Source organism: Lepidochelys kempii, chromosome 4, assembly GCF_965140265.1.
Source record: "Lepidochelys kempii isolate rLepKem1 chromosome 4, rLepKem1.hap2, whole genome shotgun sequence".
Classification (NCBI taxonomy): Eukaryota; Metazoa; Chordata; order Testudines; family Cheloniidae; genus Lepidochelys; species Lepidochelys kempii.
In genome coordinates, this window is record NC_133259.1 from 1463867 (window position 1) to 1477515 (window position 13649).

The 13649-nt window shown below is 40.7% G+C and overlaps 1 protein-coding gene across 2 annotated transcripts in view; it reads right to left on the reverse strand.

The window, feature by feature from the left end:
- Nucleotides 1–3306: 3306 nt before the first annotated feature.
- ERI1 (exoribonuclease 1) overlaps nucleotides 3307–13649 on the reverse strand; it is a 31244-nt gene continuing 20901 nt past the window's right edge. For both annotated transcript variants that reach the window (XM_073340171.1, XM_073340172.1), the window contains exons 3-7: nucleotides 13292–13499; nucleotides 10859–10942; nucleotides 9143–9252; nucleotides 6197–6311; nucleotides 3307–4229 (exon numbers count right to left, since the gene is read on the reverse strand). In XM_073340171.1, the coding sequence (XP_073196272.1) occupies nucleotides 3987–4229; nucleotides 6197–6311; nucleotides 9143–9252; nucleotides 10859–10942; nucleotides 13292–13499 (760 nt within the window). In that variant the 3' untranslated portion in view covers nucleotides 3307–3986. The remainder of the gene's footprint in view (nucleotides 4230–6196; nucleotides 6312–9142; nucleotides 9253–10858; nucleotides 10943–13291; nucleotides 13500–13649) is intronic.

Here is a 13649-nt window from a genome sequence, read left to right on the forward strand (position 1 = left end):
ATAGTATAATCTGTAACTAGGCTGGGCCTCATTGGACTGGTTGCCTCACAAAAAACAGGTAAATAAAGGAACTGCAACTAGATCTAGGGAGATGCCAATGTTTGATGAGAATGTTTGCTGGGCTCAGCTTGATTTCATCATAAAAACCTTTACTATGATCCATCATATAAAAAAAAAGTTATTTCCTAAAACATTTCCAAAAAGAGAGAACACTTTGTTTAATACATGGAAAACCAAATATATAATTAACATTTTGTACGAAAGTCTGGCAGAACATGGAAGTCATATTTGAACACGATGTGTTCATTATTTTTACTAGCCACGTTAGTTATTTAAGGGATAAGTACATTCACTGTAATCAGATATTTTTAGAATAATAAAACTCAAAAGGTTCATAAAGGGAATAATGTAAATCAGAGGTGGGCAAAGTATGGCCCACGGGACCATCCTACCTGGCCCCTGAGCTTCCAGCCAGGGAGGCTCGCCCCTGGCCCCTCCCCCACTGTCCTCCCTCCCCTGCAGCCATGCCGCCGCACAGGCAGCGTTCTGGCCTGCCGCTCCTCTCGGGCAGCCGGGCGCCATGGCTGGCTCCAGCATAGTAAGGGGGCAGGGAGCAGGGGGGTTGGATAAGGGGCAGGGGGTCCCCAGGGGACAGGGAGCAGGGGGCGGTTGGATGGGGCAGGGCACTCAGCGGACGGGGAGCAGAGGAAGTTGGATAGGGGGTGGGGTCCTGGGGGGCTGTTAGGGATAGGGGTGTGGATAGGGGTTGTGGCAGTCAGGGGACAGGGAGCAGGGGGTGGGGAGGTTGGATAGGGGGTGGGGTCCCAGGGGATGGTTAGGGGCAGGGAATCCTGGGAGGGGGTGGTCAGGGGTCAAGAAGCAGGCAGGGTTGGATGGGTCGGGGGTTCTGAGGGGGGTGGGAAGTGGGAGGGGGTGGATGGGGGCGGGAGCCAGGCTGTTTGGAGAGGCACAGCCTTCCCTACCCGGCCCTCCATACAGTTGCGCAACCCTGATGTGGCTCTTGGGCCAAAAAGTTTGCCCACCCCTGATGTAACTTGTCAAAAGGACCAATGATATTATATAAGGTAAAAATAAATGATTACTTTCAGAAACTGATCAAAATCATCTTACAGCTTGATGTCTAAAGTACCCGTAATCATACACATACACACTCTTTAAAACAAAGGTGCTCTCCTCCTGAACACTAAAAAGGAAAAGTCCTGAGATCAGATTGATTCTAGTATCTCTATTACATGAATTTAAAAAAATCAGTAATTATTTTCAGGTTTATATTGGCTTAGTATGAATATAATTCATCAAGAGTGGAAAAAAGTCCCCATCAGCTAGACAGGGATAATTTCTGAACATAGAAAGGCTAATTATGAATTCAATTAAGTATCAGCAGCTCGTTTCCTGCAAGTCTTGATTAAGGTGAATAAGCTATGAATATAGATGACAGATCGTTTGTTCTCCCAATGGCAAAAATAGTTATCTGAATGCTCCTTTCTCTGACTTTTTTGACTCTGGAATGACAAAAAATGAATTATTTTGATTTTCAGGACAAATAATTATAATTTCAAGTCAATTAATGCTCAAGTGCAGAGCAACTACCGAGCCAAACAAACAGAAGAAATCCTTGGCCTAATTAAAACATTATACATTTAAGTATCAGTAGAAAATGGAGTTGTATTATCAGCAAGGCCCCCCATGGAATTAAGTCTAATTTTACACTAGCAGATTTTGACATCATAGAATCATAAATTATTAGGGTTGGAAGAGACCTCAGGAGGTAATCTAGTCCAACCCCCTGCTCAAAGCAGGACCAACACCAACTAAATCATCCCAGCCATGGCTTTGTCAAGCCGGGCCTTAAAAACCTCTAAGGATGGAGGTTCCACCAACTCCCAAGGTAACTCATTCCAGTGCTTCACCGCCCTCCTAGTGAAATAGTGTTTCCTAATATCCAACCTAGACCTCCCCTGCAACTTGAGGCCATTGCTCCTTGTTCTGTCATCTGCCACCACTGAGAACAGCCTAGCTCCATCCTCTCTGGAATCGCCCCAACAGGTAGTTGAAGGCTATCAAATCCCCCCTCGCTCTTCTTTTCTGAAGACTAAATAACCGCAGTTCCCTCAGCCTCTCCTCCTAAGTCATGTGCTCCAGCCCCCTAATCATTTTTGTTGCCCTCCGCTGAACTCTCTCTGATTTGTCCATATCCCTTATGTAGTGGGGGGACCAAAACTGGATACAATACTCTAGGTGTGGCCTTACCATTGTCAAATAGAGGGGAATAATCACTTCCCTCCATCTGCTGGCAATGCTCCTGCTATTACAGCCCAATATACCGTTGGCCTTCTTGGCAACAAGGGCACACTGCTGACTCATATCCAGCTTCTCGTCCACTGTAATCCCCAGGTCCTTTGCTGCAGAACTGCTGCTTAGGCAGTCGGTCCCCAGCCTGTAGTGGTGCATGGGATTCTTCCTTCCTAAGTGCAAGACTCTGCACTTGTCCTTGTTGAACTTTATCAGATTTCTGGGGCACTCCACTTGATACCGGCTGCCAACTAGACATCGAGCCACTGATCACTATCTGTTGAGCCCAACAATCTAGCCAGCTTTCTATCCACCTTATAGTCCATTCATCCAATCCATACTGCTTTAACTTGCTGGCAAGAATATTGTGGGAGACCCTATCAAAAGATTTGCTAAAGTCAAGGTATATCACATCCACTGCTTTCCCCAAATCCACAGAGCCAGTTATCTCATCACAGAATGCAATCAGGTTGGTCAGGCATGACTTGCCCTTGGTGAATCCATGTTGACTGTTCCTGATCACCTTCCTCTCCTCCAAGTGCTTCAAAATGGATTCCTTGAGGACATGCTCCATGACTTTGCCAGGGACTGACGTGAGGCTGACCAGTCTGTAGTTCCCCAGATTCTCTTTCTTCCCTTTTTTAAATATGGGCACTATATTTGCCCCATGACTGTTTGGTACGGCTCATTACATAAATGCAGTTGGTGTTTCTTTGGCCATACAAAACAGTTTTTACAGAATATCCAAGTGACACTACAAGTATACCAAGCGGTACTTTACATTATGTTAAATATTGTAAGTATTTTTACTTTACCCTTTCTTTAGAGCCCTGGTGACTGGTATGGATTAAACAACTACACTTAATCTGATTTGGAATGAGAAGAGAAGAAATAAGCGGACCCATTATCTGGAAGTACATGAAATTCTGAAGATTAAAACCTTTTTACAGACAGATTATATGTACATTAAAAAAATCAATTAATCCCAACAGCTGTATGAAAGCTTTTTATTCAATGCAGTTTTTTGACACCCAACGCTACTCAATTATTTTAGAGACAGAAACTGACAACTGTATTCCTTAAAAGACCCTCCCCTCTCCAATGCTCTAACAGCAATTAAAACAGTAAAGAATGCCCCCACCTTTCCTATCTTACATAAAAAGAGAATGCTGTCTGCTGCTATCAAATGTGCACAGTAGATAAAGCCAGTCTGACCAGGGTACTGTACAGTTCTTCTGGAAGTGCAAAGGGTAGTCAAGATGCTAAAAGCTATTGCAGCACACTGTGTTTTAAACATTACTACAACCATCCTCTTTCCTATAAGCCGGGAGAGGGAGAGGGCACACTGGCTAACCACACTTTGTATTAATTATTCTACACACACACAAAAAAGAAATCTGAACATCCTGCCAGCATACTATACATCAACCTTGTATGAAAAGGTTCCAAGATGACTTACAAAAATATTATCAGCATGAAAAGTGCTGTCGCACAAGTTTTAATTAACAAGGTTCATATGCTCCCCTATTTATTTTAACAGAGATAGTTGCTTAAGGTGCTTTTAGATTTTGTATTGCAGAACTGGTGCACTGAAATGGCCACGTGATAAGATTTATTAACAATTCCTAACTTAAGTCTTCAATATTGGTCCATAATGCAGCACGTTTCGACGCCTAGTTTCTAAAACGGGGCATCTGTGGAGCAGGGGCTCCCTCTACCGGGGCAGAGGATGATACAGTCATTAGCTGCCCACCATGCATTCTCTCATTCACACGTAGCTCACATCCATCCTGAAGCATACGTATAGCTATCCGTGCAATGTTCTTAGAGTCATCAAGTCCGCTATGAGGACGCCCATCATAGTTCATTCCCAGCTTTTCAAGCATGATTGTTAGCTTGGTCTGGTTTCTGGGAACCTGAAAAAGAAAAATGAACCATGTTAAAGAAATCAGATAAAAAATATCTCAGCATGAAACACTCTACATTATCCTATATAAGTTCTCATACTGCAGTGGGTCTATGACTACCTAGCACTGCTGTGCCATTTTTGGTTCATATCTCAAAGCACTCTGCGCACAATCAAACCTCAGAACATCTCTGTGACCTAGCAAAGGAGTATCCACCTTTTACAGATGAGGACAAAGACACACAGAGAAGAGTATTGTCTAGATTATGGAAAGTTTTGCAGAAGTTTCCCACCACTGTCAACTCTAGTTCAGTTTTGCCAGTGGTGGCAACAGTAGGAGACATGGATAGACAGACTGCCACCAGTATTCCAAGCACTGTATTATCTGACACTGCTCAGAGCAGCAGGTAACTGACATGGAGCAGATTCTCAAAAATGCCCAAGGGAGTTAGAAGCACCGTGAGGGAAGATTTTCAAAACACTGGAGACTCATCTACACTTGGGTGATCAGTAATGCTGGTGACCAGTGTTAGCAATGGTGAGAAATTTTTGCAAAGATTTCCCTAGTGTAGTCAAAGCTTAAGTGACTTGTCCAAGGCACAGGGCACACCAGCAACAGAGCCCAGAAGACCATGAGTCCTGATTCCGAGTCCTTCACTTGTCTAATTACTAGATGACACTGCTGCAGTGCAAATACATAATATTCTTAATTTTCTTTAAAACGTGAAATTTGGTCTTTAAAAAAAATCCTGCAAAGTACAGGGCACTGGAAGATAGATGCCCTTCCACTTAGCACCAGCATTATCAGTGTTCTGTGTATTTGCCAAAACCTGGCAACAAGCAACTCTGATAGTGACAGTTACATAGATAATTCCTAAAAGGGATAAAAAAAATCATACATGCAAGTTGTGGGATATTTCCCTTTCACAATGATGTAGTACTATGCCAGTTCAATTAAAAAGGTAAGATACGAGATCCAGTTGTCTCCCTGAAAATTAGAGTAAGTTACCCATTACACTTTTAACATAACATTAATTATAACATCTTTACTACCTTCTACTATTTTAGATATGTTCAAGAGGAGTTTGGAAGAGATTATAAAAAAGCTTGAAATGATCTTCAACACTGCAGCCTCTTTGGATAAGAAATTGTGTGGAAATGATAAATTAATTCCAAAATTGATTTACAGTGGCTTTTACATAATCTAGTAGTTTCACTGCCATGTCGGAATCAGATGGTAAGCCAGGCCCCATTCTGATTTGAACAGCCTAACCAGGCTGCTAAACTCAGAGCTCATTAGCTCCTCAAAGGATCAAGTATAGCAGCTTAAGCTCCATCAGGATAAAAAGCAGCAGCATGGTCTAGCAGTAAATGAGATAAATATTCCTGATTTTAATCCTAGCTCTGCATAATCTGTTGCAACTTTAGGCAAGTTTGCAATCTCTCTTTCCTCCCCATGCCCCCCATGATACTGTCTCTCAGAAAATGGGGATAATGCTGCTTAGCTACTAAAATTCACATAGGAATTGTGAGATTAGCTCTTTGTAGTATATGGTTTTTGAAGACGTACAGCAGTAATTGCTACAGTAATACTAAACATGATCACATCTGGGTGAACTAGTTCCAGTGTGGTAGAGCTACACAGCTGTACAAAAGATTGCTTCAAGTTACAACAGTGAAAACATGAGCCACGATTTTCAAAGATAGGACACTAAAGTTAAAGTCTTATATCTTTATATAAGCACCTAAGCAGTGGTCTCATGTTCAAGAATTCAACAGAGGCTGTGGGTGCTCAAAATTAGCATTTTGTTAAGGCCCTGTGACCTAAATAAATGCTACTGAAATTATACAAACTGGAAGGTCTTACAGCTTGACCCTGGACAGTACAAAAATAATTTTCATAAATATGTGTGCAAGACTTCACTTATTCCAACTTTAGACTGATTTTTCCCCAGAGAATCTGCAAAAAATTCAAACCTTGTAGAAGTTTCCATAGGATTTGCGAATGTTGATCCACTTTTTGGCAAAAGAGGGATATTTGATACGGCTGATACGGCACTGGATATTCAGAAATTTACTCATATCCCAAGACCTTGGGGGGAAAAAGCAGGAGAGAGAGAAAAAGTAAAGACAAAACTTTAACAGCAAATCTTAAATGGGAGCAAAAGAGACAATTATATGAAACATTTTCAACATAGCAAACTTGTAGCACAAGTTTTCCTTGTCTTTTCTTTGGGACAATGGACAGGAGGGAAAAGACAGTGCATGAGAAAAATTTTATCACTCGTAATAAACAACATCAGCAAAAGAGAGGGACTTGTTGGCTACTGTCTCCAGTCAACTCCAGACATTAAAGCAAGCACTCTTTTTTTAGGACCTTATCCTCACTCATGTAGGATGTAGACATGGCCCCAGGCATTTCCAACTCTGCATTCTGAAGCCAGTCACCCTTCCAATCTCATGCACATCCATCCCAAAAAGTGTGTTTTCCACCTACACAGCTGACTGATAAGGAATCCTGTTGTATCTTCTCCCCTTGAGTGAAAGTCACTTCAGGAACACATTTGAACCTATAAAGGTTACTTTCCTGAATTAAGTAATGAAACTGATTTGATGACAGGTGACCATTCAAGATCCCAAAGTATTTTTTTAAATCAATAGGGCCAGTTCCCCAACTAAGTTCTAAATCTGTCAGATTTGTGGATGAAAAGTAAATATTCTGTTGTAGGAGCCTCCTCAGCACACACTACATTTAAAGTTAGTGAAAAACTTCATTATGTTTCCATTCCTGTTCTTGGTGTGGAGATAAAAATAATGTTAAGTTACTGAAAGGAAGTCAACTACTGAGCAAAACACTGGCACCTACTAAAATCTTAGACCCCAAATAAGCTCAGCCCTCTCTGTGACATCCTTGCACATTCTTCTAGGATAACACAGGGGGGTCTAGAAGGGGAAGGGGCTGCTAATGGGACAATTTAACTTGGAAAGAAAGATTGTGTCCCACTGAAAATTAGCATTTTTAAATATATTTTAAGGCTACCTTTCTACCCAGAACAGGAAAAAGACATTGGCAGAGAAAAGCATTTTGCTGACCCCATGAGAAAGGGTTCTTTACTCTTTTCTCTAAATTACATGCTTTCATAGAATACATTTATTTATCTTCTTCCGGGACAATGATACAGTGATCACAACATAAGATATACCGTTGCCTTGTTAACCCAGCCTAACAGAAAACGTTTACCAGATAAGAACATGCTCATTTTGGACACTGTGATGGTGTGTCCACCCCACGTAGGACTGAAAGGGGTTAAGATGGCCAGACAGGCCAATTAACTCCACTGGCTGCACCTGGAGGAGGAGCCAAGGAGCAGGGAACTAATTGGAAGCAAGCTCAGCTGGACAGGAACAGCTGGGGCCTATATAAAGCCAGGTAGTTGGCAGCAGAAGGAAGCTGCAGGGAAGTAGGCTGCAGTCACTCCCTGAGTGGAGGGAGTTGGGAAGTTGGCAAATCCCAATAGGGGGAAAGCCAGGAAGGTATGTGAAGGCTCAGGGGAATAGCAGCAAGGAATAGGAGTGCAGACTTGGCTGCTAACCGGATATAGCCCAGGTTCCCCTACCAGCCACTGGGGATGCGGCAAATACCAGGCAGAGGACAGTGGACTGTCTGGGACAATTTGGTCCAGGAAAGACTTTGTTACACTCCTCTCTGGAAGAGGAAACTACATAATGAGATGGCCGGAAGGCTGAGATTCCTGGAGTGAGAGAGCCATAGGATAAGAAGAGGACATGAGACCCGCCCTGCCGGAGGAAGGTGCAATGCCTGGCCAGAGCTAATCCCGAGGATAGCCAGGAGGAGGCGCCTCCAGCAGAGAGTGAACCCCATGACAGATACCATTTACCTCACTAAGGTGTGCACTATGAAGCCTGATTGGGATAATGTTAAGTTTAACATTTAAAATTGCCTGTCCTGCTTATCTCATTTAAAAAAAAAAAAAAAAAAAAAAAAAAAGATTGTTAAAATTTCACAGTTAAAAAGAGACACACAATTGACTGGATGTAGTGCCCTGGCCTGCACTGTGCGGGTCAGACAAGATGATCATAATTGTTCCTACTGGTCTCAAAATATGTGACCCCATGAGATGCAGAAGTGAAGATTCCAAGACCAATGTTATGTTGTCTACATTGCACATCTATCTAGAAACTTATAGAGTCCTCATCACCATTGTATCTGAGCACCTCAAAATTATTAATGTATTTTATTCTCACAAAATCCTTGTGAAATAAGGAACTATCATTGCTAGGAAGCTGAGGCACAGGGTAGACTGACTAGCATAAGAACATTCCGTGCAGAGCCAGGAACTGAATACTGGTCTCCTGAGTCCAACTCCAGTGTTCTATTCACTAGGCCACTGTTCCTAAAATGTAGTATACAGCATTTTCTATTCCTGTTTTCTAGTTAAATATAAGCACATATTACAGGTAATGGTAATGTAAAGCATAAGATGTATTATGTAACCAACATTAACATTGCTTCTAGAACATCAACTTTCATATTTTCATGACTTTTAATCTAACTACACAACCTCAATACTGCATGTTATATTTTGTATTCATATTTGTTAATTTTATTAAGGATTTGAAAAGTGTATGAAGCTTTCATTTTGGGCTCACATAAGCCAGGAGAATGCTGGAAAATAATTGGTGCCACCTAGTGGATTCAAGCTTTAGTTCCTACTCAATTTCATTGTCAGAACTATAGCCCAAATGAAAAAGTACTCTAGTGTGCTCTTAGGGCCAATGTTATATTCTAATTTTGGCAATACTGGTTACAAAAAGTAGATTAATCTAAGAATTGCTTTGCAGTTTTAAAATGCATTTGAAAGGTTACTATATAAAATTTGCACCCTGCTTTCCGAGACATACCCATCAGTCAATATGGTATAGCTATACTTGGTTCCCAGCTCTCTCTGTCTCATCCACTCTACAACATTTTGTAGAACCTGAGGAAATGCATCAGCTTTGTCTACGTGGTCCTGAGAATACATAAAAACAGAAGTCAGGTACGTTTTCTAAAAGAAAATGTGTAGCGTAAGACATTACAGTTAAACAGGAACTAACACTACATACTTCCAACAAACTAAAAACATTTAAACAAAAGAGGGGCTCACAAAACCCCTCTGAGGTGGCTACGCATTATCCCAGTTTCAGAGACAAAGAGAGCTTAAGGGCCTGATTTTCATAGGTGGTAAGTACTCACAGATCCAATTACCACCACCTATGGGGAGGGTGGGGATGAAAATCAGACCTTAGAGCCCAGATTTTTAAAGATACTGAGGCATTGCTGCACTCACTGTTAAAATGTCTAGTTGATTTAGCAGCCTAAGTCTTTTTTTAAAGTGATTTAGACACTTAGGAACCTATATCCCATTGACAGTCAATTTAGGCTCCTAAATCAGTTAGGCATTGCAACACTGAAAACAACACTGCAATACTTCTAAAAATCTGGACTTAAGTGACTTGCAGTAAGTCAAGCAGTTAGCCAGTGACAGAACTTAAACTAAAACCCAGAAGTCTGGGTCTCCTAGTCCACAACCACTACCACTCATCTTGCAACCATTTAAGATTCTTTGGGCTGGCAGGACACTGGCAGCTATAGAGGATCCACGTCCAGCCATTAGAAAGGAATTATCACTAATGCACAATCTTTATTGTTGGAAGTAAAAACAGATACCAGAAAACTCCCTTCTTTCAAAAACCAAAACACAACTATGAGTGCAGCAAGTTTTGATGTTCATCAATGTACACACTCATGAGGTCTGAACACAGAAATCAGAAACAATACCTCAGTCTATACACCAAAGACAGACTGAGCATCTACACTGAGAACAGTCCATAGTAGTTTTAAGCTGGTTTGTAAAGTGGAGAAACTTGGCTCATTACATCATTCCTGAACTAATCCAAACTAGTCAAAATATGATGAGTTCTTGGCTTTAACATGGCTGTGTAGTCGCAGCACCAGGGCTGGGAGAGAGCACTCCCAGCGCTGTGAAAAAAAACCAATCCACCCCCATGAGGGGAGTAGCAACCAGTGCTGGTGCACAGTCTACACTGCCACTGTACAGCGCTGAAACTTGCATCGCTCGGGGGGGTGTTTTTTCACACCCCTGAGCGAGAAAGTTTCACCGCTATAAGGTGAAGTGTAGACAAGGCCTAAGAAAACTATTAAGGACTTTAAGGGTTTTAGGCCTTAAACTGTACTTACTTTAAAAGCTGTATTATTCTTGTAAGTCTCCATTTCCAATTCCCCTAAGTATAACTCTTTTAAAAACCAATCTTCAAGCAAAAAGAGCAAAGATTTAATTCTTAACAGTCAAGTAATCCTTGGGCTATCTGCACAGGTTTGCATATATTTGGACTTGGAATAAATCTGTGCTTCTCCTCTGAGCTCCCAACTTTGCTGTTTGAAGGACTGATTCAGAAAGAAATTAAGTGGTGAGACGGAGAAGGGAGGGGAAGAAAATCAGGAAAGTACCGGTAAGCCCTAAAATCAATCACTGAAACTTAAGTCTAAAAACCTTGACAAAATGTAACCTTTTCATTCATACCTGTATCTGGACTCATAGATATTGAAGATGTTACCTGAGTGATTCCTGTCAGATTGATGCAGAAGTTTGAAAGCTGGGGATTAATCTCTGGTTTCACATACTGTTGAAAGGTATCCTCCTACAAGAGGAGATAAAAAAGTCAAATGTTTTACAGTGACATGGAGAAACATACAATCACAAGTCAGATTTCATAGGATTTTAGCCTTGTGCCTGAAAAGAATGGTTAACTAGCAAACAGCCAGATAATATTCATATTTGAGCCCTCTTTATTAGCCATTGTCCATCATTTGAAGTTTACCAAATAAATGGGACTGCAATAATGCAATTAATAAATGACTACAAAAATTTTGTGATATACTGTTCCAAGGTAAAAACCATTTATCAAAAATAAAATCCACATAAATATATTTTCTTCCATGCGTCATCTTTGATAGATGACTAGGAGTTGCTTGTTTTCCTTCATCAACTGAAGTTACAGGGAAGCCATGGGCTGCACTCTGATGTGATATGATTTGATTGTTGGATGACCTCTGTTCCTAAAGCTTCCTGATATATCTATCAGCTGAGATGCATATATACGCTGGGTTTCATCATGTTGCTAACCGCATGATCCTTTCTCTTTTGCACACCATCAAATGGAAGGCCCAAAAGTTAATCTTTGGCTACAACTAACTTCTGTAGGGCCATATGAAGTAGACCACCTTACGAACGCTAGCCAGTTTTGCTGGTGTAGTTATACCAGTTAGCTATACCAAAATACTCTTTAGTGTGGATACAATTCTCTCAGTATAGGAAAGCTCATACCAGTATAACTGAATATATATTAGAGTTTTACTGGTAGCTATGTTGTAAAAATAAATAAATAAAATAAATAAATAAAATCATACCTGTAACAACATAGCTATAGCAGCTAAGGTTTTAAGTGTAGTCCAGGCCTTAGAGATTATGCACTGGGGTCCCAACAGGGTAACAAACATTTGCCTTCACTGCAGAGTGAACCTGGGCTCTTATTCAGGTGTTACTCCTCATCCAGAGTCCATCCACACACAAAGACTTCTGACCCAAAATTAATGGTGCTTTCAACCTGAACTGGTTGGCTCATCCTGGGGTACATGCTAAAGATGGAGTGAGGATTTCATTTGGGTTTGTAACCCACCCACTTTGCAGTGAGAATGCAGGCTAAACCATTAAAACGTTATTAATACTCCAGTGCCTTCCCCACATTCACTTGTGTGCCCAAAAGGAAAGAAGTTCTCCCACAATTCACTGGGAAAGAATCAGATCAGCTCAACTTACTACAGCATAAAGAAAAATGGGACCCCAGTTAGTGCAGCACTAATGAAGGTATAGCTTTGAATGAAGGTGTGGCTTTGCAGTGTTGCTGCTTATACTCAGGCTAAGCTAACCTGGGTGCTGATTATCTGAGTTAACTCTGCAGTGAAGACATAACACTACTGATTAATCTCTGACCAGCGCTATAAGAAAGTCAAACTGAAGAAATCTCCATGTTTAGGAACATGCTGCCTATCTTGGAGTTGGTGTAATGAACTGAGCTCAGGGCCGGAAGCCAAGAACTCCTGGCTCCTAAACCTAGCTCTGATTGGCAGTGAGGCCTTCAGCAAGTCCCTTAATCTGTTTTAAGTATCCCTATTTTATAGATGAGGAACTATTAACTAAACTGCATACAATCCTATCAGGTAGCTAAGTGAACATCACTCTGAGGATCTAGACCACCATATACACCACCAGGTATTATTCTAGTTTTGTCTCTCTGAAGATAGAGAAGATCTTAAGGGACGTTGTCAACATGGGAAGATTTTGAGGACTCTATTCTAAATGACTGTTGGTTGAACTGGACAGAGGTATACACAAAGATACAGCAACATCTACTTAAGTCACATTTCTGCCTACAATTTTCAGCATACAATTAAGACCTCGTCCATTTTAGAAAATGTGCAGTGGTGAAACTAGATTGATATTAAATTGACTTAATTACAAATAGTACAAGTTTTCTAATATAGACTAGCTCCAAGATTACCATAACTGGGCAAAGAAAAAAAAAACGATTAAGGGGAAAAAAAGAAAAAAAATTATTTTATGCATTTGAGAGCACTGTTTCTCCTGTTTCCGTGGACTTTGGAGAAAAACAGACATTTTAAAAATGGGAAACCAAACAAGGGCAGAAGAACCAAGTAGTGAATTTATTACCCAGATATAAAAATGCAAAGTATAATTGTTTAAGGAACATGGTCAACTTCAAATCTGGTCTTTTTAAAAAAAATAAAAAATAAAAAATGCAGAAGCAAATATCATTCCTGACGCTCTCTCTTTTAAATAAAGAAAAACTGACTATATTTCATGTTAGCTGTGTCCCTTTAAACTCCAAGTTCTGTAACTATTTAAAAACTGATCAGTTCTTACTCTTTGAAGCAATGAGCACACGAGGCAAAGCAAGTAGGTCACTTACTATTTCTAGGGTACGAGTATTTAATAAAACAATAGGAAATTCAATTATTTCATGTGTAAATTCAGGCTGATTGTCCTCTTCACAGGTTGCTTCAAAGTCAATAACACAGATGTAATCATAGTAACTGTCTCCATTACTGGGCTCCTGCATCAGCTTCTGCTTCTTATAGTAGTTCTTCAATCTCTTTTTCAGTACATCTTTCACTCCCCTGTAAAGGAATGAGACAAGGTATTAGAACTCACATTCCAATCCAATTTTGTTCATATTAACTGCTTCATCACTCCAGAAATGAAGCCAAATCTACTTCTGCTTATTCAAAACAGAGTCATAAATGATGCACAAAGTCACTATGCAATCT